Source organism: Pseudopipra pipra, chromosome 9, assembly GCF_036250125.1.
Source record: "Pseudopipra pipra isolate bDixPip1 chromosome 9, bDixPip1.hap1, whole genome shotgun sequence".
Taxonomy (NCBI): Eukaryota; Metazoa; Chordata; class Aves; order Passeriformes; family Pipridae; genus Pseudopipra; species Pseudopipra pipra.
In genome coordinates, this window is record NC_087557.1 from 22,058,555 (window position 1) to 22,080,799 (window position 22,245).

The 22,245-nt window shown below is 43.3% G+C and overlaps 1 protein-coding gene and 1 long non-coding RNA gene across 5 annotated transcripts in view; one reads left to right on the forward strand and one right to left on the reverse strand.

Annotated features, from left to right (window-relative positions):
• Positions 1-280: 280 nt before the first annotated feature.
• Positions 281-10,673, reverse strand: LOC135419059 (uncharacterized). Its single transcript, XR_010432808.1, has 2 exons — positions 4,038-10,673; positions 281-3,875 (listed from the first exon to the last, which is right to left on the reverse strand). It is a non-coding gene; the product is annotated as an uncharacterized LOC135419059 (long non-coding RNA).
• A 426-nt stretch (positions 10,674-11,099) lies between these two features.
• The window catches only part of USP24 (ubiquitin specific peptidase 24), a 62,858-nt gene continuing 51,712 nt past the window's right edge, over positions 11,100-22,245 (forward strand). For all 4 annotated transcript variants that reach the window (XR_010432809.1, XR_010432810.1, XM_064665144.1 and 1 more), the window contains exon 1: positions 11,100-11,570. Coding sequence is in view for 2 of the 4 variants with exons in the window: in XM_064665144.1 (XP_064521214.1) it covers positions 11,259-11,570 (312 nt within the window). In the remaining 2 variants the exon portion in view is untranslated. The remainder of the gene's footprint in view (positions 11,571-22,245) is intronic.

The window sequence follows — 22,245 nt, forward strand, 5'->3', positions numbered from 1 at the left end:
TTTTATCTTTTTTTTTCTTTCTTTTTCAGAACTACCTCTGTGGCTCCATGTGAATATAGATTAAAGGGGAGATATCCATCAACTTGTGCACTGGCTGTTCTGACCCAAGCACTGCCTGTCTCCAGCTGCTGCTCCTCCAAGAGTACGTGCCATGAGCACATGCACTTCCAAGTCACAGTGGATATTCTTGCTGACAATAATTGTTTTGATATAAGACAAAATATAAGAATACAATCACTCCTCCATCTTGCCGTAACATGAAATTTCAGTAATCCAAAAAGTAGATAGAGTAGATTTATGAGGTTCTCCAGGACATGAAAAAGGTTGAACACAATGCCAAACACTGCCAGTACATAAACATAAACCACACAAGGGCAGCAACAATAACAACATGTAGCAGAAATGGGACAATGTGGAACCATTACATCCCACTTGTTTGTATAACCTGTACAGAGAAGTGCAGAGCTCAGCCTCACACTGAATCACTCAGGCAGCATCAGGGACAGGCTCTGAGTGAGTGTAACCCCCAAAGGGCACCACTGAGATCAAGTCAGAGATGTCTCTCTCAAACAAGTCTCTGTTCCTAGATTGCTCCCACAACTCCATTGCATCTGGAAGTGTGAATTCCCTGAAATGTTTATGTCATAATTATGATTTGTCAACATTTACATAAAACCCCCATTTACAAGCAAAAACAGATTAGTCTTTCACCACGTGTTCAAGAATCAGTCTAGCAGATTTCTGTGGTTTCTTACATCACTTTCCTGCATACAATGATAAAATCACTCATAGGTTACTGTTCTCACAATTGAATTCATGCAGTGCTGAAGCTCCATATAAATCCTGTCACAAGCTCCTGGAGGGAATGTTGGGATCACCTACAAAGTCTATAGCTCTACCTGAGTTTATAAACCACAGGACATATCAGGTTCCAGTAGCAATCCCTTGGCCACCAGGATACTCAGGAAAGGTAAGTTCCTCAGCTCAGACCCAGAGCCCATCTAGGACCAAGAGAGGGCAGTGTCCTACAGATCCAGCCAGCAAGCCAGGAGCTCTCAAGGAGAGAAGCCTCATTTCTTCACTACAACCACATCGCATTAACCTTGTTTCTTACAGCAATTAGGCTCCTGCTATCCATCTGGGGTGCATCCATGTCTGCCTAATCCTACTTGAGCCTTTTGTGCAGCCCTGGAGATTGAGGTGCAGGCCTCAAAGGTAGGTAATTTTCCTCAACTTTTTAAAATCTGGGAGTCAAGCTAGTCATCAGCAAATCTACATGTGGAAAAGTAAAAGATAATAATTGCACTAGAAATCCAACTATATTAATCTTGTTGTTCAGGAACCTGCGTGTTTTAGAAGGTGAGGCAATTTACACCTCACAGGAAAGGAATAATGAAAGCAAGTGGCTGTATCTACTTTCAGAAGAATTTTTGAGAAGTACAGAGACTAATTACTGTGTGTCTGGGACTGGACTGCTCCAGGAAAAGGGCAATTCCCTCCTGCACACCAGGTTGAATCCACTCCAGAAAGGAAAAGTAAAAGCAAGAGAAGACTGAAGCTGAGCGAAGCCCAGGAGAGATCTGAGTGCATCTGCTGTGTAGAGGAAGCAGAGGACAGGAGAGGGGGCTGTGCAGCAGGAAAAGTGCCTCTCTCCGCCCTGAAGAAGGGAGCTTATGCTGGAACAGGGAGAGCTAATGGGGAAACAGTATGCTGCTTCTCCACACCCCTGCCAGCCCCCAGAAATACAGACAACACTGAGGCTCAGAAGGAGTGGATTATTTCCAACTGCCACTAACCTGCTTTGCAGTCCTGGACAGATTCTTACCTCCTGGTAGGGATTAACCCTTAAATCTGAGCACAAGCTAGAGATGTAGGATCTCTCTGCTCATTTATAAATAGCTCACCTACACATTTCACAGGAGGGCAAATGCCAGTAAGCAGCTTTAATGGCAGCCCCAGCAATGACAACGGCCGCAGTAATAACACTACTACCTTTCTCCAGTGCGTCCTTATTTCCAATATCCATCATACTAATAGGGACAATTAAAACCTGGGAAAAGCCCCAGGACACTGACAATTAGTGACTGTAGGCCAGGCCTGAAACATAGTCAAGGATCAGTAACTACAAGTCTGTGAAACAGGCTGGGCAAGTCATGAACTGAGCACATGACTGGCACCTCTTGTCCGCACCTCATCCTCCCCTCAACCCTGTATCACATCTCACACATTTTATGCACCAGGATGTGGCCCTTCTCCTGCCCACACACCAGGCAGAGTTTTTAACTTGCCAGTTTGGCACAGATCATAGTGGGGGGGAGAAGAGAGGTTTCAAGGCATAAACAAAACAAGCCCAACCTGGCCAGTGTAAGGAAAGTGATTTGTTACTATTAAATCACATAGGATCAACACACTGTGGTCAGGATTCCCAGTGTTGCAGACATGGGCTGTGCCATTTGGCTGGACCCCATGAGCAGACAAACACGTAGGTAACCACAGCCTTCCCTCCTTCCCTCTATTACAAGACTTAGTGCAGCAAACACGTCTGTCTGTCCTCCACCACACAGCCTGGCCAAGACCCACCCCTGAGAGAATGGACAAAACGAGTTAGATCACTGCTCTGCACCTCATCAGCAGGAACTGACTGCTCTGAAAGCTGTGAGAGACATGTGCTTGTTATGCTGGAACTTCTGACCCAAATCCTACAAGCCTTCCTACAGGGAGGTTTTGCTGGGTCATCTGATAAGCACCATCTCCAGCAGAATCGGCTCAGATGCTGCTGCTGGTTTCTTCCAACATTACTATGAATTCAGCTGGTTTTAAGCAAATACATTTTAAATTATTGTGTGTCTTTGCTTTTGCCCACTTGCCACTGTAAAAAAAAACCCTGTAGAACACAGAAAGCTCTTTCAGTCTTCCTGCACACAGAGCACCTTTCTTTCCACTGGGGTCTCTAACTTTGACAGAATTAGCCTCAAATTAAACAAGATCTATCCTGGCCAGCAAAAAAAGGACTTCTGCTGGGGGACAGGATTCAGAACTGCTCAATAACATCAGGATTTACAGAACAGTCAGAGCCCACAGCACCAGCTGCTATACGGATGGAGTAAACAGCCCCCGCTCCACAGATTTTTAAAAGCAGCAGCTAAATGCAACAGGGAGAAGGAAGGGAATAATTAACCATATCATTATACCTCCATATAGTGTCTGATGGAAATTGCCATCTCGCAGTAAACTGATTTCCATTATGATTATTTGAGGATTGAGGGGAATGAGAGTTTATTTCATGCTTTCAAGAAAAAGCCTGGATGTACTTATGAGTGCAGCACATAGGTAGCAGAGATTGCAGCATTTGGGGAGCGATGATGGCCCTGTACAGTGTAATGAAGCATTAAAAAACAAGGAAAGCTGTTGCTGCAGCTCAGGAACAGATCAAAGGCCGGGAGCACCCCAGGAGTGAAAGGAGTAGCTGATAACAGGGTACAGTAACAGAGCTGATACATGGGTGCGTCTCAACCCTGAAGCACCTTGCTGGTGCAGATAGCGAGCCTTGGAAATGAGTCACTGAGAGATCAAACGCACTCTAAATGGGACAACAGGGCTGTTCGTGCCAGCAGGCAGATGAGGCAGGAGAAATCCAAGGCTTTAGGCTCTCACAACCTTGAAGAACCTCTTCATATTTCTGAAAAATTAAGCCTTGTGTTTAAACCAAAAATATTCATATGCTTGCACCCCTCCTGCAGTCCCACCTGCAGGTCCCGAAGCACCACAATGAGGCCTCTCACTGGCCCAGGAGCTGCTGCCTCCCACCCAGAGCTGAGTTCCAGTTTCAGCTGCCCTTCGATCAGCACTTAATAATCTGCACGAAATGCCAGAATCTGCCAGAATAAGACATGGAGAAAACATGTGAAAATGCAACTGAAGCAATGGTAATGTTAAAGAAATTCAAAAAGGGGAAGAGGTTCTTCCATCACAGCCCCTGTGATGGGGCTAAATACCTCCAGATTTTTAGTCAGGATATTGACTTTCACCTCTCTCACCTCTAAACTCCTGCATGGGGCTGCTGGTGCCAAGCAGTTGCAGTGCTCTAGTACAAAACCCTGGCAGCAGGAACACAGCTTTGGGTTTCCAAATTGCTGAGGGCAAACAAGGTGCTGTTTTGACCACGAGGCAGAGGTGCCTTTTAACAACAGGAGAGGGTTGTGGACCAGTCTTCTTTGACACAAACCATATTTTGTGCTGATTTAAGCCTAGCACCACTCAGGCCAGTGTTGCTGTGGAATGGAGTAAAACAAAAAATAAAAGGCAACAGCTCTGTAAAATAGTTTCCATTTGGCGATTCTCTCCTCAGACTCCTTCCAACCTATTTTGTTTCACTAATTAGAGCTTTAAAAAAATCCTCCAAGATTCACAGACTTGTTTCTCAGGCTCCAATGCAGAACTTAGACAATAAGAAGCAGAAGAAGCAGGTCTTGCTTTAAAGGTCAACCTAATTCAAAAGGAATCTGCATAGGGCAAAAAGCCAGCAAGGAGTTCCCTGTTGCTCTATCACATTGCACCACATCTCAGCATACACCAGGGAAATGCCAACTGCTTTTGTTTCTGGATATCAGATACACTCACACAGCACAGAGAACAGCCTTCACTCTCACAATACTGCGTGTTACTACAAGCTCTGTCAACACTGCCCTTAGTTAGGCTGAGATAGTCTTTAAGTTGAGCATATCTCACCAGTGTTGGATTCACTGTACTGTCTTCTACCTGCCTAAACAACCTCCACGTTGCTCCCCTCCACAGCCTCTTGCTTGTTTGCACTGAATTCACACTCCTAGTCACAGCTCTACTGATTATGAGACTGCAAAGTCTGTGAATGTTGGGTTGCCATAACGCCAGCTGTGGAACTCACAGTGTCACACCACGTCTCCCTGTAGCAGAGTGTTAACATCAATGCCTCTGTAGCACAGAAGTGAGAGATCCCTGCAAAGGGACCAGCAAGCAAGGCTGGCACAATTTGAGAACAAAATAAATGCACCCAAAGGCTATCCTGTAAAACCATGTGGTGTCTCACAGACTTGTTCAGTGCAACAAGAAGTTTCCATTTCAGATTATTTCATTTCTAAAATGTCACTGCATGAGTTTGTCCCTGCAGAACTGGAGCTCTACAGTCTACAATTATGTCAGGTTTCCTCAGCTAACTTGGCTGAAGGAGAGAGTGAGCATTCAAGCGTTTGCCTCTGGGTGGGTCCCTCAGGGTGCTGCTGCAGCTTGACACTGAATATCCTGTTTGTATCTTTCCTCCCCTTCACAAGCAGCTCAGCCAGAGCCTCTCCAGCATCAGAAATAATTCAGTCCTCGCAGTTCATCTGTAACTGAACTCACATGTCAACACGTCATTTATCTAAAAGGACAGTAAAGAACTGTAACCATAACAGGGAGAGAAATGATCTTTTGAAGAAGTGATTTTACCTACAACCACACACGTTAAAAATGGATTAGTCATAACTGCAGGTTTTTTCAGGGCTCTCTTCCAAATCTGACTCTATTGAATGGCTTCACTCTGCATTTCTGTTTTTAAGTGCTTTCAGGTTGTTTTAAAGTTCAGCCTTAGCTGTCATTTCCCACAGCTTGTGTAGCTTGTTTCAGGAAGAATGAACAATCTCCTTGCAATTGTTTCATTTTCTAGCCCAGAGCTGTGGAGATGTTTTGTGAGACCCACGAGATGGTCTGAGTTGAAGAGCTGAAAACAAACCTACACAGTGAAGCAGAGGGGGCAGATCTGCTCAGCCCTTGGAGTCAGCTGTTCTCTCCTTTCAGTTGTGTTTCCCTTAACATACTGTTCCACTCTTTCCACACTCACGTCATGCTGCTTCCATTCAAAGGAAACAGTATGAAACTTCATTTTTGTATTCAGGAGGCCAGCGGGTACTCAGCTTCTGCTGCAGGAAAATGGTCATGGTTCAGCTCCTGTTCCCTTTGAATGCTGGAATAACAACAGGGACAGACTGGCTGGAGGAGACACAGCAACACCACAAGATCTGTTCACCTTCTTCCCTTCTTCTTCAGTCCCATGATAGTTTGTAGCAGTTGCAAAAAATAATACATGTTGAGGAGCTAATGATATCCCTCTGTCCCTCATAATGTTTTAAGATACCCATCTTAAAAGCACTGTATTAGAGCTAAATATTGTAATTATGATTACTAGAGTGCACGACTCCCAGCTGGAAAACAGGGTAAACTGCCTCTTTGCAAATCACTGCTGACAGCAGGCTTGGCCTTGGCGGTTGCCCCAGCACAAATCTCCTTTCGTGCTAGCCAAAAGCTGTGAAGGCAGCAAAAATTCCTACTATAAATGAAGTCTAAAAGTATATTGCAGGAATATGTCAGCTGGTGCTTGTGAACAGACTCACAAGACTGTGTTTGCTAAAATCTTTGTTTTGTGTGAGGCTGCACAGCTACCCAAGCAGTCAAAAGCATCTGTGCATCTACTTTGTTAGCTGTCATTGCAACTGTACTTTGCAGGGGGGTTACATAGTTTTTCACGATACAAATGTTTTTAACCCCCTCTGCTAAAACCAACCAAACATCAATATATACATATAAAAAATGTGCTTTTCAATAATTCAGAGGGATTTGTGCTATCTGGTCCCCGAGGCACTTCTTTAAAACCCACCTATTACGTTTGGCTATAAATAAACCAGAAGCAGGAAACTGGATGAGACTGGGTGGGACATGGGATGCAAGGAAGGAAGGAAGGAAAGACAAAGTCATTCCAGAAAACCTAAATTAATTCTTTGCAATACTGTACAAAAGCTGGGTTCCAAAATATCTCAGATATTCTTTCCTCAGATAGTGAAGAGATTCTCTGCCCCAATAGCCAGCTATACTAAGCAGCAAGTGCCTTGTCCATCCAAAACATAAGATTAGGGAAACCTTTGTAAACACGTTCCTCTTGTCAATGTTTAGTATGTCTAGGGGTACAGGGACAAGATACTTCTCCCCAGGAAGTCACCTTCTTGTCTCCATCGGGTGATGAGATTTCCTGCAAGACACCACCAATTGCTTTGCCGACTCTTCTGTTAGTCAAATTCAAGCCTATAAAAAAAAGCATTTACCCTGCAGCCTGTGGAGAGTGTTTCTGTTCGTCTGGCAGATAGGACAGAAGCTCTTCTTATAATCATGAGATCCAACTATATTAGGTGCCTAATCCCAAACCACTGACATCAATCAGAAAAAAAGAGCATTCTTCCCTTCTAAATGAAGGAGCTGGGATTCATACAGGCTCACACGCACTCTTCATTCATGTAACAACCGCAAAGGAATTTTTTCTAGATACTGTAACCCCAGTTTTCATACAACTCCTTCTGTGCTTATGTACTATAGGGTGGTGGAGCCCTGTCATTAATTTTTTTCCTAATTTTCCATATTTTGTCATTATTTATAAACAGTAAGTTTTAGCTCATAGTAAGCTTCTCTCAGTAATATATTCCTATGGTACTTCTAACAAAATATGAGAAAGATACCCTTTAATCCTGAATAAAACATATATATGAAATCAAAGATTTGGGGGCAACACAATGAACTTTAAATTCTCTTCTACCATAGCCTCTGAGTATACATGTAACCATCATGGCTAGGACAGTACAACAAAGAAGGAAACAAAATCAGGGTGGCAAAGGATGTTTTCCAATTACATCTGAGATTATGGCTGGAATTCTGCAACAAATGTAAATAAAAAGGGAAACCTCCAAGTTCAACAAGCCAGGGAGTCACCTCTTAGTTTGGCCATGTGTATGTTCCACCAGAACAATACAGCTGTTTCCCTTTGAGGGGACACACTGCATTCGCTGTTTAAATAATGAGAGAGCTGTAAACACAGGACTGGCTTCGACACAAGCTTATGAAGAAAAGCATAAAAGCATTTTCAGTTAAAGACAAATTATTCAAACACTCCTAGAGTACTACATCTGCAGAAATCATTGCAATTGTCCATCAAACTCCATTTTTAGGCTACATGGCCACAGCATGGTCAAGCAAAAAGCCAGGTTCATTGTCACAGCATGACCACTTACTATAACATTTTTTTCTGTTCAAAAATATCTGCTTTCTGTAACACGGGGGTTCCTCGAATCTGGACATGTTTCAGGACACATATATGATGCAGTCATGTATTACTTCCACGAAGTAATACAATCAAATAACTAGTAAATGTGTGTCATATCAAACTGACAACTCCACAGGTACAAACTCCAACTTATCAAAAGGCTGATCTTGAGGAGATCTGTTCCCTTCTTCAATTTCCTTACTGTCCTTGTCTCCTTGCATCTCCTGGTGCCCCAAAGGGAAAGACTCACTTTCTGCTTTCCTTGTTCTCAGCTAGACAAGTTTGCTGTGCTTCCATCTGCAACTTTTCTCGAACTGACAATGCATAAAAAACATTTGCAAACTGGGACATCCATGCTGAATAACATCTAGAAAAGGATGCACCCATTCCTTCACTAGGCTGGAATGTGTGATCTTTTCCTTTAAGCAGTCCCAAGAGAGATGTTGTCAGTGAAGTCTGTAAAATCTAACTTGAGGATCAGTACCCCTCATCATCAGTAATGCTGAGCTGCTGTGCCCAAGTGTTATTCCTATATATTGGTAAATTCAAACTCCCTTTAAACATCATTCAGAACAAGTGGACTACAGAGTATAGGTAACTTAATGTTAAAGCAGTCTCTTTTTCCTCGGTCACCTGGGATTACAGTCAGTTCCTCCATCACTTTTGGGAGTTTTCAATAGTTACCTCAGCACAAATTACAGGGGCACTTCCTTGAAATAAATCTAAAAGCAATAATGACATCTCATAAATATCTTACTTTTTCCTACACATTTCTTCCATTAGTAAGGGAAAATTATGCCAACTGACTTCACCAGGCTGTGAGGATTAAGCCATCATTTATAATATCCTTTAAAAATGAGAAAGTGTCTTTTAAATGCTAGTCATATGAGTAAGCAGTGAGTCAATATTCTGCATATTAACTGAATGCATTTGAAGTGTTGGAGTTTTTCTGAAGCCTGCCAAGACTGAGCCATAACAATTTCTTTTATAACTGGAGATCAGCCTGAATGAAAGACCTTCCTTAGATACAGAAGCTGAAGATCAGAGTCATATGCACATTACCTCCATTCCACTGATGTCAGCCTAGAGAAATGTCAGCCTAGAGAAAAAGAATCAGAGAGATGAATAAGCAAGATGAAGGAGCTGTGATTACCTTTTGGGTCATATAAGGAATATGAGATCACTGCAATCTAAAAATTAATCCAAAACCTTGCCTGTCCAACAGACTGATCTACCAGTCTACAGACAAACTCTGGAGCAGAGTCCAACGCTGAGCCCTGAAAGTTCATGTTAGAGACCTAAATACTGTTGGTGTGCCCTATACTTGAAAGTTTCCTTTATCATAAATGTTATTTGTATCTGAGACTTCAGACAGTGGTTTCTAGATTCCTAACCCCCGTGCCTTCAGTAATGTCAGCCACTGTTAACACAAAATAGTTTGCCTGAAAATACATGCCTTCAAAGACAAATGTGTACATGCAGATACCAACACTGATCTTGACAAATCTTTTATCTGTTTCCTCCTTCCTCTTCTTCTCTGAATATAGAAAAGACGTTGTTACAACAAGGTGATAAATTTTACTTGGGAGAGTACCAGGAGATCCAGATCCAGAACTACTGACTTTTGTGCACTACAGGAGTTCATCCAGCGTGTTAAAGGAATATATATAACTTACTCTCTGCTTTGGGCACTAGAATATTTTTTTTCTTGATTGTCCCTTGCTTCATTTTGTGTGGATTTCCATCTCTCCTTGTTACATTATCATAGAATCCTAGAATGGTTTCAGTTGAAAGAGACCTTAAAGCTCATTTCATTCCAACCCTCTGCCATGGGCAGGGACACCTTCCACTATCCTGGGTTGCCCCGAGCCCCATCCAACCTGGCCTCGAACACCTCCAGGGATGGGGCAGCCACAGCTTCTCTGGACAACCTGTGCCAGAACCTCACCACCCTCACAGGGAAGAATTTCTTCCTGATATTACATGCTTAAAGAACATATTTCTAGAGAGAAATAAGGTGGAAGCTGGAGGGCTGGCAGCAGTGAGAGGATAACTCGATGGTGTGCTCCTGGGAGCCAGAGCATCTCCCCCAGCGCTCCCAGTTGCCCACGGATACCAGCCTTGCCCACCCTCTCCTCACCCCCCGGGCCTGTCGTGTTCCGCTGTGACAGCCTCACCGCCCCACCGGCACCTGTCCGCTAAAAGAGCCGTGATTAACGGCAGTATCACCGGCACCGGTGGGAGGTGTGGCGGGCAGCCCACACCTGACATTCCACCCTCGACATCCCACTCCCCGCAGCGCTCCCCTGGTAGTCCGGCCCGGCCGTGAGGAACCGCCAGGTCCCAGTGCCGGTGCCGGTGCCGCTGTCGATCTCGGCGCCGGTCCCCGTTCCGCCGGTCCTCTGTCCCCCGACGCGGTCCCGGTTCCGGTCCCGGTCGGGGTCCAAGTCCAAGTCCAGGTCCCCGGGCCCCGTCCCCACTCCCAGTCCCGCTACCGATCCCGGTACCGTTCCCAAACCCCATCTACGGACCCGGACCCGGGCCCGGGCCCTACCCCTACCGCTGGTCCCAGTTCCCGCCCCTATCCACATCCCAGGTCCCAGACCTGATCCCCATTCCCATCCTCGTCCCCGTCCTCATCCCCCGTCCCCGTTCTCATCCCCCGTTCTCATCCCCCGTTCTCATCCCCCGTTCTCATCCCCCGTCCCCATCCTGATCCCGGTCCCCATCCCCGTCCCCGATCCCACTCCCACACCCCGGCACGGTCGCCCGCCCTCACGTGACCCCTTGACCACGCCCCCTTCCCACGCCGGTCCATTCATGCCCCCACACCTCTCCCCGCTCAAACCCCTCCGTGTCACGTGACGCGGGCCCCGCGTGCGCTCCCCGGGCCGGGGCTTCGCCGCCGCTTCCGGGCCGGGGCGGGGCGGGGGCGCGCGGGGGGGGCGGGGCCGGGGCGGGGGCGCGCGGGGGGGCGGGGCGGGGGCGGCCGCCGCGGCGGCGGCGGCGGGAGGGGAGCGGCGCTCCCGAACATGGCGGCGCGCGGGGCCGGCAGCGCCTGAGCCCGGCGCCCCTCGGTCCGCGGGGGTGTCTCCCCCTTCCTCCTCCTCCCTCTCCTCTTCCTCCTCCTCCTCCTCCGGCCCCGCTCCCCGGCGCGGCCATGGAGAGCGAGGAGGAGCAGCACATGACCACGCTGCTCTGCATGGGCTTCTCGGACGCGGCCGCCATCCGCAAGGCCCTGCGCCTGGCCAAGAACGACATCAACGAGGCCGTGGCGCTGCTCACCAATGAGCGGCCCGGCCTCCACTACGGCGGCTACGAGCCCATGGAGAGCGGGCAGGGCCCGCCGGGCGGGCACGGCTCCCCCGCGGGCGGGCAGGGCCCCCGCGGGGGCGGCGGGGACGGGGACGGCGGCGGCGGCGGGGGCGGCTTCGATCCCCCGCCCGCGTACCACGAGGTGGTGGAGACCGAGGTGAGCTGCTGTGGGGCGGCCACGGGCAGTACGGGAGAGCCGCCACAGCCTCCCCGCGGCGGGGCCGGCGGGCGGGGGTCACCCCGGGCCTGGGGCCGGCGGGAGGGTGCCCAGGGGACCCCCAGGGCTGGTGGCTCCTTGTCCGCTCGCTCTGCTTCCTTCCCTCCGGGCTCCCCGCCGTGCTCCCGTGCCCGCTCCCTGCGATCGCTGCAAGGTGAAGCGCGCCCAAGGCTTTCCTTGGCATTCCAAGAATGTGTGGCTACCGTAGGGCTCTGGTTTTCGCTCCCCCCTCTTTTGCCTTCTTGCATAATCCTAGTGACTAATGACTGTTTATTTTATTTTTTTTGTTGTTAACTGTTTGCACAATGTGAAGGAAAGTGCAGTGTGGGTATGACTTTAGGTATGGTTTTATTTGGATAGGCTGAGCGTGAATTCTGAAATAGGGACGCAGTAAAGTCAGATATTTTCAAAACAAGGCTTTAACTTGTAACTTATAGCTTTGATCCAAAACGAAACTGAAGTAGATGTGCTGGAGGACACCAAACTTTGCCAGATTCTCTTCTTCCTCCTTGTTTGCATTTTTCGCTCCTCCATCCTCTTCCAGAACTCTGAATCGCTCAGCCAGCAAATACGCTCATGATGCTTTCCTTGCTGCCTGGAACAGTCAGTGTAATGCTTTCCTGTAAAGCCTTCTCCTCCTCCAGGTCTTTTTTTCGAAACTTCCCAGAGTTCTCATATGAAAAGAGCTAATTAGTAGTGTCCAAACTGTGGAACTCGTGGGGATGAGAACAGCAGAAGGCCTTGCTGTGTGGTACCCAATGGCCGCCTTGCATAGCCTCTGTCTCAAGAATTGGTCAATAGCAGGTGCTTAAGCACGTGAATCAAACCAGGAAAACTCACGTACCCTCCTAGGCTCTGGTGAGCAGTATCCTGAGGGTTGCTGTGCCAGCAAGTGCTCTCTTTCTGGGTATGTGTGTGTATGTATCTATAAATACATTTATGAAGAACACGTGCACGTATCTGGTACGTAACTACACTTGCACAGATCATCCGTATCCATAGCTTCAGCATGTTGACGTCCAATCTCGCGGAATAAAGATAGGTGATCCTGTTCACTGAGTTAACTGGGTTAGATCCTGAGCTCCCATAAGCTGCTGATGTGTGCTTGTGGAGTAAGGTGATCCGTGGGATGGCACGTGTGCTGCGCAGGAGTCTCTGTTTAACTTGCCTGATTGAAGCGTCAGGGAACTGGTTTTCAGTCTTTGCTGTGAAGGGTTGAGAGTGAATGAGAGTTCTCCTTGTTGGCATTTAGATCTCTGTAGCCACCCGGAGGGTGGATTTTCCTATCGAATGTAGTCGTGGTTGGGACAGTCTGGCTTGTCAGTGTGACGTTTCAAGAGAAGCTGTCAGTGTAAACTTCAGAGAAGTACTTTTTTCCCCTGCACTTGTTCCTATTGCAAATGACACTTTGACAGCTCTTAAGAGGATTTTCCTCCTATTATTTCAACTTGTACGTCTGATCAAACTTACTTATGCTTTGTAATAGTTTCCTTTGCCACTCACGTTCGTTTGCTTTGACTGGTGTTCTGGTTAACCCACAGGAGGGAAGCCAAAACATTTCAATAGAGGCAAATCACTGCACAGAGCAGGCATTTCAGAACAGCTGAGGTGTCTTGCTACATGAAACTATATAAATTCAGGCCTCAATTTAGTAATTGGATTCTTTTGCATATGAGCATCTGTCAGCTCCTGCATGTGTATGCAGAACAGTGTTTCTGTAATAGTAGAGTTATACTTGTAAAAGTCTTAAGATTGTAATTGTTGCCTGGGCTTATTTGTCCAGTATTGCAGTACAACCTAACAGCTTTTGACATATTCTTTGTAAAACTGGGAAAATTATATATGATCAGTTCTTAGGGGGTTTTATGCTTCAAAAGTAATCTAGCATTACGTTTAATAAACTACAGCTATTCTTTAAGTGGTTAATCAGTAATTAATCAGCTTAATCGGTAGTTTTCCATTCAGCAGAAGCTTATGGCAAATGAAGCTATACAGAAAGCCATTGCACAGGCAGCTATATTATTCATTGTAGTCATACACATTATGGTAAAACATATTGTACCCCATACTGTCTTGTGGTAATTCTGATGTTATTTCTGGTTTTCTTGCTCTCAATATCATCTCTCTTTCTAGCATAATACCAGTTTTAACTTTTATTCAGTGGGGAGGTTGTGGTGTGTTAGATTTTTGGATTTTATATATCAGCAACGTACATGAACATATACATCAAAGGAGCACAGTTCTTAGAAATTTGCTCCTAAATAAAAATTTCTAGTCTAGTACTTCATGAACAAAACTTAGGATTAGATGTTTTAAATTTAAAAATAACAAGAAAGCTTTAGTCATTCTTCATTACATGCATGTAACAGGTCCGTACTTTGAATTTACGTTCCTTTTTTGGCTGAGTACACTTTAGCATGCATTTAAGAATAGATCTATGAATGATTAAACACTTTACATTTTCTCTAATCAGTAATGAATCCATTATGTTTGCATATGCTTATTTGGTCTCTATTACATAATGTTAGAATCTGTTTAGTATTCATGTTGATCAAAGAAAGGCTTGTCTCCTGGTTTTCTTTTGAGAACAGCACAGCAACCAGATACATATCATACTAGTAAAAACATGTTTTCTTTAGATAAGATTGTAAAAATCAGTGTGAATCGTCTTTCAGTGATCCAGACTGCTGGTCTTCAGGGCTGTCTGAAAGTGTTAGAGAAGCCTAAATTTGGAATAACTGGCCCGGAAGCAAGAGAGCTGCTGTGAGCTGGCCCAACACACACTCTATGCTTGCCTTTTGTGTGAGGCTCGAGATGAAGATATGCACAAATTCATTTTCACGAGAGCTAAAACTTCATTTTCAGCAGGCCAGCGTCTTCCAAAGAGCATGCAATTGATTCAGTTTTAAGCTAATAGCTGTGGTGTGCCTCTGGCATTGATGGGCTAACATGACCACGCTTAACTCATCAAAAGAAAAAGGCCAGAGAAACTTGGAAATGCAAAGGGGGCTTCAGTTCGTTTGCACAGTTTTCCTGAAATAGCAGGAAGTTCAGGTTTACAGCTGTTTTGTAGCTTTGCCCTGTGTAGCACTAAACCACATTGATAAACTGAAATCACCTGCTTTTAGAAGAGGTAACTTTGCTTGTTTGACATAACTTCTATGTTTATGTCTGTTGACAGTAAATCTGATGAGTGCAGTTTGGCAAGAATCTGGAATTTCTATGTTTATTCCTTAGGCAACATCCAGATTGTCACAGTGTGATTCTTTGCTGAGGGAGGTGGGTGAAGGATGCTATGCTCATCTCTTTATATGACTGACAGATAAGCCGCTATATGACTGATGAACTGCTATATGAATCCTTATAATTTAAGACAAGACTATAAATGAATGTGATGACAACGTCTGTCAGTGTGTCCATGAATTGCCACAAGTGCCACAATTGCTGGCTTTAATGAATTTGAGAGGAATGAGAGGGAGAAGAGCAGGCTAAACAAATGTGGAAAATATGACCAGAGAACCTGAAATTGTGGTAAGGGGTCGGTAAAACTGCTGAACATGTAACAGCAGTTTGCATAACCTTCACTAAAATAATCCTAATTTGTTTTTAAAACAGCTTCTGAGAGTCATTACTATGACCTTTTGGGTAAATTGTGATGAACAGATTATGTTACCTTCTAGCTATTCCTGTCCCCTTCAGCATGTGCTCTTTTGATTTATGTTGTTTTAGTTGAACTGGATCAAAAGCTCACACGCACCACATTTTCCTAGGTAAGGTTTATAATAAAACTTGTCCAGGATTGGTTTTGAGGTGCTGTTTGATTTCAAGAGGAGGGGATTTTGTAAAAGAAACAGGCCAGCAACCGTAGTGAGTGCCAGTGCCAGGAACATTCTCACTAGTCATGCTGCAGAACTGTTGTGTTCAAACCCTACCTCTGCTCATTATTAGAGCTCAGGACTGAAAGCAGTTCTGTCACAGATGCGCTGTGTCATGGTGGGTGTGTAACTTAACCTCTGGTTTAGTTTTTAATGTGTAAAATGAGGATAATGGTGTGTGCTTTATTAGGAGAACCATGGACATTAGGGTTGTGGAGTACTTTGATCCTTGAATGGAAGGAGCTGTATTTATTTAAAGACAAAGAAGGTATTTAGCCTTCAAGCAAATGAGGTGAATTTCACACTGCAATTCTGTACATTTAAAGTCAATCTCCTGTCTTGCAAGTAATCTTGAGCTTTGCAAAAGTGACTATTTCTTGCATTCTCATATGGAAGTTTTACAGTGCGGCTTGTCTGCGAATTGGCCTTGTAAAACAATTAAGCAATCAAATAAAGCTCTGTGGTGGATTTTGGCATTGAGTCCCTGGCTGGATGCCATCAGAATGTCAAGTGGAATTAGTATTTTAGCACTCCTGATTTTCAGCATCACTGTTTTCAAAAATGAGTGGCCCTGGTGTGGAACCTCTTCTTACGTTCTGATTCCATTAACACTTCCTTGAAAGCATTTGAAAGAAAATACCCTGCATTTCATTCTTGACATAACACAGACTAATAGAGATGCTGCATGAAATCAGGGAAAATAGGGGTAATAGTGAGAAATTCGTTGGTTAATTTTAAATGTAAGCTTTGTTTTGAATAACTTACAAAGTCATTATCATGTAGTGTGATCGTTAGAATAATTGTGGATTGAGAGGAGCACTTCATAATTACTGGTGTGAAGGTGATGCCTTGGGGGGTCAGCGGAGGTAGGAGGCAGATCTATAGCCAACTTCTCAGCTGGGCAGGAAGTGTCTCTGCTATAATGTCCCCTGGAAGCATTTTCTGGTCATCTTCCCAGTTTACAGTGCTATTCAGTGGCAGCTGTTTAATAAGGAAGTGAAATACTGAGGAAGAATGAGAATAAAAACAAATTAGCCAGTGTTAGAAGTTAATTCCAGCAAATCATTTGGATTGCTTTTGGATTAAGGAACAGTAGGTCTTTGTATGAGAAGGGCAAAGATGGAAAGGAAGTGCCTGGGGTTTTTTTAAGCTTTTATTTTGAAAAAACCACGTATTTGTACTGCTGTAGGAGTAGCCTTTGGTATATGTGTTTCACAGGCCAAATTAAAATTAATTTAAAAAGCCAGTATGCTTACAGTTTCTTGCCACTTGATCTTCCTGCTTACTACTTTACAGCAATTCTGGCTTTTCTGATGCCCAGCAGAGCAGTCTTGAGAGGCATTTAAAGATTTTTTCATATTAATTAGTCACATTTTTGTAATTACACACTGTCAAAATCAGCTGCTTTGTCGGTTCTGGTTTCTATCTCACTATACATCAGTTTACGTCTGTAGAACAGAAGGATGGATGAGTGTTCAGCAGCATTATTGAATTAATTTTCCCTTTCAGACCCCGACCTTTGGTTGCTAAAACGTTACAATAAATATCTAGTGGTTCTGCAGCACTTCTCTATTAATGCCTGGTGTTTTGGCAAACAGAGATGCAAGTATTGATTCAATTTTAAGTACTGAAATGCTAAGCATTTGTGATTCATTGTTTTATTGTTTTAAAGCACAATGTTTATCTGATATCACACAAAGTTGTTTTGAGTTATTTGAGAACAAGCATGGGGGGTTTGTGCTTAAGAAAACTCAAGGGTTGGGAGGAATAATGGTATCAGCTGTGAGTCTGGCTGTTTGTAGTTGTGATAATGGAGTAAGTTTTTAAATATATCCATAAAGAATACTGAAAACACATGCAAGATAAGTGTTTTCCTTGGTTCCTTATGAATGGCATTCCTAACAGTGCTTTCCATGACCTCTCTCTCACGTACAACTTGTTATCAAACTTCAAAATATGTTTCCAAAAGTGGTTGTAGCGAATCTCTGGCTCAGATTTCACTCAGTACTGTGGTAATAGTAGCATAAAAAGGCAAAGAGACTCCTTTTATTGTTGAAGGTAAATGGATGTTTTAATCCAAGTGATATATTTACAGAGCCTCAGTTGTTTTGTTTTGCTGTGCTGCTCAGGACTATGTTTATCTCTGAACAACTAGGCAAGTACATTGGCAAATATTGCCTGGTAACATCACACTGTCACCCTGGAAATCTGAGAGAGCAGTACAAGCAATGCTTTTAGAAAATCCAAGTTAATTTCTAGCTTTGCTGAATTTATTTTTTTTCAAATTCACATTGTGTTCTTATTCCTAGTCTCACAGGGTTCTTAGTTGTGAGAGATGGAGGGCAGAGGGAAGGTGGAGCCATGGGATTTTTGTGGTTATAATTTGCTATGATCCTTTACACCTAGGGTTTAGTCTAACCATGCATTCTTGATAGTGCACTTGTGCAACTCTCAGTTAAGGTTAGTGTCCAAAACTTTCTGTGAGAAAGTTCACTAAATAAACTGGAGTTTCCTTAGGGCATGTTTATGACAAGATGAGAGTCCAAATCGGCTTCAGTTAGGGCAAGTCTGTAATGGAGGATTTATTTTTCTTTAGTAATAGACTTGTCTCATTCTTTTATATTAGCACAATGAAATACTAATATATTTTTTTCTTATGACAAGACTGCATTTGCTTGTGTAAAGTAGTCCATGGTAAAAATCTGAAGAATTTCATTTCTATGCAAAAAGAATAAAGCAAAACATCCGTGTATACCCCCAACTAGCTTATGTTCTCTTAACATGAATAACAAAAGACATTCCTATCTATCACTGTGCTCAGAAATTTTCCATAGAGATTTGTTTCTCTGGATAACAATGCAAGGGTAAGATGCTGCCTCTGTTTAGGACTTAAACCAGTTAAAAACTGTTGCTATACTTTGCAAGTAAATGTCTGTTTGTCAGTAAAATGTTCAGGAAGTCACAGTAGGTTTTCTTATTGCCAAATGAGAAACATAATCTGGAAATTCCATACATGACACCATCTTCTGAGTCTTAATAACACTGACATACTCACAACAAGATACCGAGCTTGCTCTTAGCAATATGGATCAACTGGGTTTTATATGATGGCACGAACAGGCAACTAGGAAATACTCTCCAATTTTGCTCCCACATCTGCCACTTAACACGAGTTTAAAGAAGTTCTTTAAGCTTCTGGAGTACCAGTTTATAAAAAGCAAGTAGGTTACAGGTTTAAAAATGTAACTTTTTTTTTAAAAATTCAATACCTCGTGCTTAGCATGTTCATGTGTAAGTACAAGATGGTAGCTTTGATTTATTTGAAATCCTTTGAATACTTACCCCTGTGTTTCAGTTCTAGGTAACAGAATATCCTCCTTTAAAGAGTTAATTAACAGAAAAAAGAATTGACAGCCAGACGTGTAAGTAAAAGCTGCTTTAATCAATAGTCTGCAGATGGAAGGACTGTCAGGTCATGACTTCAGGATTCATAGCTCTCCCACAAAGTGATGGGCATAGTAGATCAGAGAGCAGAGAAATGCTCTATTTTTATGGGTATTTGATGTATTTCTCTCACCTTGCCTTCCACCTGAGCATTGCAGTACTCTGCAAACACTAGTGAGTGGTGCATCAGTGTGCTGTGGCACAGGGGAGCATCACTGCTGACACTTTACAGCTGGGGAAGCTGAAGCTTTGAAAAATTGATTTCTTTATGCTGACTGTGATAAAAACTGAAAGGTGGGCCTAGGATTTTTTTTTTTTTTTTGGCTAATTCTGGCTTTTTGCATTTTTTTCCACTACTGCTTTTCAGAGCAATTAAATTTTGTCCTGTATTATGTAGGCACATAATAACAAAATAGGGTGTTGGTTTGGGTTTTTTTTAGCAATGCAGTGGAATGTCAAAAATCTATTTTCTTAGCTACAAAATGATGGTTATTTTGTGAAAATCAGTTATTAGAGAGGCATAAGAGTGAAGGGAACTGCTTGGTCTGCTGGTGTCTTAGAAAGTCTGATCCTGTTGCTTGTTGAAAGAAATGTGACTTTGGGGTTTTTTTCCTAAATTATATTAGATTCAAGAGCACATGATGTGACTTAGCTCTGGTAATAATAAATTCTGTTGGTAGTCTTCTATCAAAATCAAATTAACAAATTTAAATTACAGTTTGACTGTAATTTCGTTACTAAGGCTGTCAATTAGCATCAAAACTATTCTTAAACTCCTTGTTATTTTATGTAAAGCAGCTGGTATGGGAACTGTCAGTGGCTTCAGTTAGAGTGTTTGATTAGTTAATTAGCTGAGTACTACAGGAATACATTTTGAAGCTTTGAACTGTGACCTTTTGGCAATTAAGTTATATTTCATTTTTGTGTGAGGGCTGATTTTTGTTTTGTGTTACTCTTCCATGGAAGGTTTTTTACTAGAGATTTAAGCAATACTTTATTGATCATATATTTAACAATTTTTGTTTATTCAGCCTTGCAAGCAACTGTGGGAGGTACCAGGTCCCCAGAGTGAGAATCTTGAATCACTGCTTAAGCCTGTTCCTGTGAGAGTATTTCTCCTGGGAGCCTGTGTGTGTTTAGCCATTACTGTATTTTCACACCTTGAAAATAAGCCAGAAGAGTCAAGACTGTTAGAGTGAGGGGATCTTCAGGGCTTTTATATAATAACAGATATATCAGAAGGCATGGGAAATGATATTAAAGGATTGCCAGCGAAAGTTCTTTGGTCTCAAGACTTCAGCTGAAGGAGGGAGAATAGTCACAGTTGTGTGATGTGCACCATGATTTCCTATTGCGGAAAACAATGATCCTCACAGACTTTTAGACAGTTCATCTTTGGATGATTACATTGGTTACCAGGAATAGGGGTTTGTTTTTTGTTTTGTTTGGTTTGGTTTGGTTTTTTTTGCTTTTTACTGTTCTGTTGGAGAACATCCCTACAAATCCTTAACATGTCAGGTGCCAGTTCAGTGTTAAGTCTGTTCAGCCAGAATTGCAAAGTCCTGATACAGGTCATCATCTCCTGGCAAACACCATACTTAAGTCACCTATTTGAGGCGAAGGAGGTAGTTTTATATATATATATTAAAAAATAAACAAGCAAGCAAAACCCATGTAATTCCCCAAAGAAGAGATCCAGAAAACCACTTTTCAGGAGGCTGACATGGCCTTTCGTACTATTTATTTTCACATGTACCATAATCATTCTTCAAAAGCTTGTATTTCCTCCGTGGACCTGTGGTCAGTAGAGTCTGTAATGGCAGTTCTGAGCTGCTGAGTTACAAGGCATTGATTGTGAGGGCCTGTTCAGAGCTGTTTTGCATTTGTGAGTGTTAACAGAGCAAGTGAGATCTCCAGCCTGTGTTGGAGTATGAGATCTGTGTGCAAGACCTCCAGCCAGCACAAGATTACGCAAGAGCTGAGCCTAGCTGAGCTGACGTTTCCCCTCGTGCTGCAGCAGCTGCTGGCTGCTGGTAATAAATCCCTCGCTTTAAAGAGCAGTGCAAATCGATTTGAAAGTTGGATGGTGAACAGTTTGGAACTAATTAGGAAAGAGCAGCAAGAAGTCTTTAAAGAGACTGTTACTTGTAGTAGATACATTGTAAAAAACAGTACTCAGTCCGTGCTAATATAAAGTGAACATAGCTGTAATCTCCCAGAAATGCAGAGTATTAAATATATTAATGGTTTGAAGGAGAATTTGAGTTTTAAGCTACCTGGGCATTTATTTGAGCCCTGCAGGTTTCACAGTACCTGTGAAGCCATGTGTGTGTGATATGTTCTAAAATTAATAAATAATTAAACTTGATACTTTCTGGGCAGGGTTTTGGTAGCAGAAGGCTGATCAGCAAGAAGACTCATTGTTTCCTAATTAGTGGAATGTGCCAAAAGCATGCTCCTTCAATGCAAAGAGTTACCATTGTTACTAGGACAATATTCCCAGTACCACGCTCATTTTTTTGTGTAAAAAAAATCTTTTCACTACATTGTTGGTAAACTCAATCCAGACATGTCCTAAGCACAATTTATGATAATGTGGGAACTGAATGTACAGTGAAGAATGTGTTATTTCACTCATTCCCTGTGAATTTCCGTATTATGGACACTGGCAATCACTTGTGTGGAAACAGATAAAGAAAGAGCAGCATTGCTTGGATGCAGATGGGAGAACACAAAAGGCAGAGTTTTTCAGCAATAGCTGAAGGTCTGCACTGCTACTCTGCAGCTCTTAAACTGTCTATTGCTAACACTGGCTTTATTTAACGTGGACACTTTCCTCCAGAGAATGGAGCAACGTAGCTCAGTTTCTGTAATCACTTGCTGAAATGTTGCTTTCCTTGGCTGCAAGTCTGGGCTGAACTGCAGTCGTTTAGTGCTCAGCAATTGTGTGTTTGTTATCCTTAGTCTGCCTTTATTATACTAAAAGCTGTATCCCATCCTGTTACTGTGAGGGCTTTCTTTATAACCTCACCCTTGTTTTCTATAGGAAATGGATTTGTGCTCTGCGTGGGCTGTTCTTTACAAAAGCTGAAAACTGTTTGGTCAATACATCAGGATAATTCCTAAAAAAAAAAAGGCTTGTAAATAATTTCAGTGTCTTTTCGTTTAGACCTTCAAACATTTCTTCTTCAAAACCTGAAGTATTTAAACAGGGCATGATTTACTAGATGGGAATTACATTAGGCTTCCATGCACAGTGTTGGATCAGGTGACCAGTTTCAGAAGCTGATATTCAG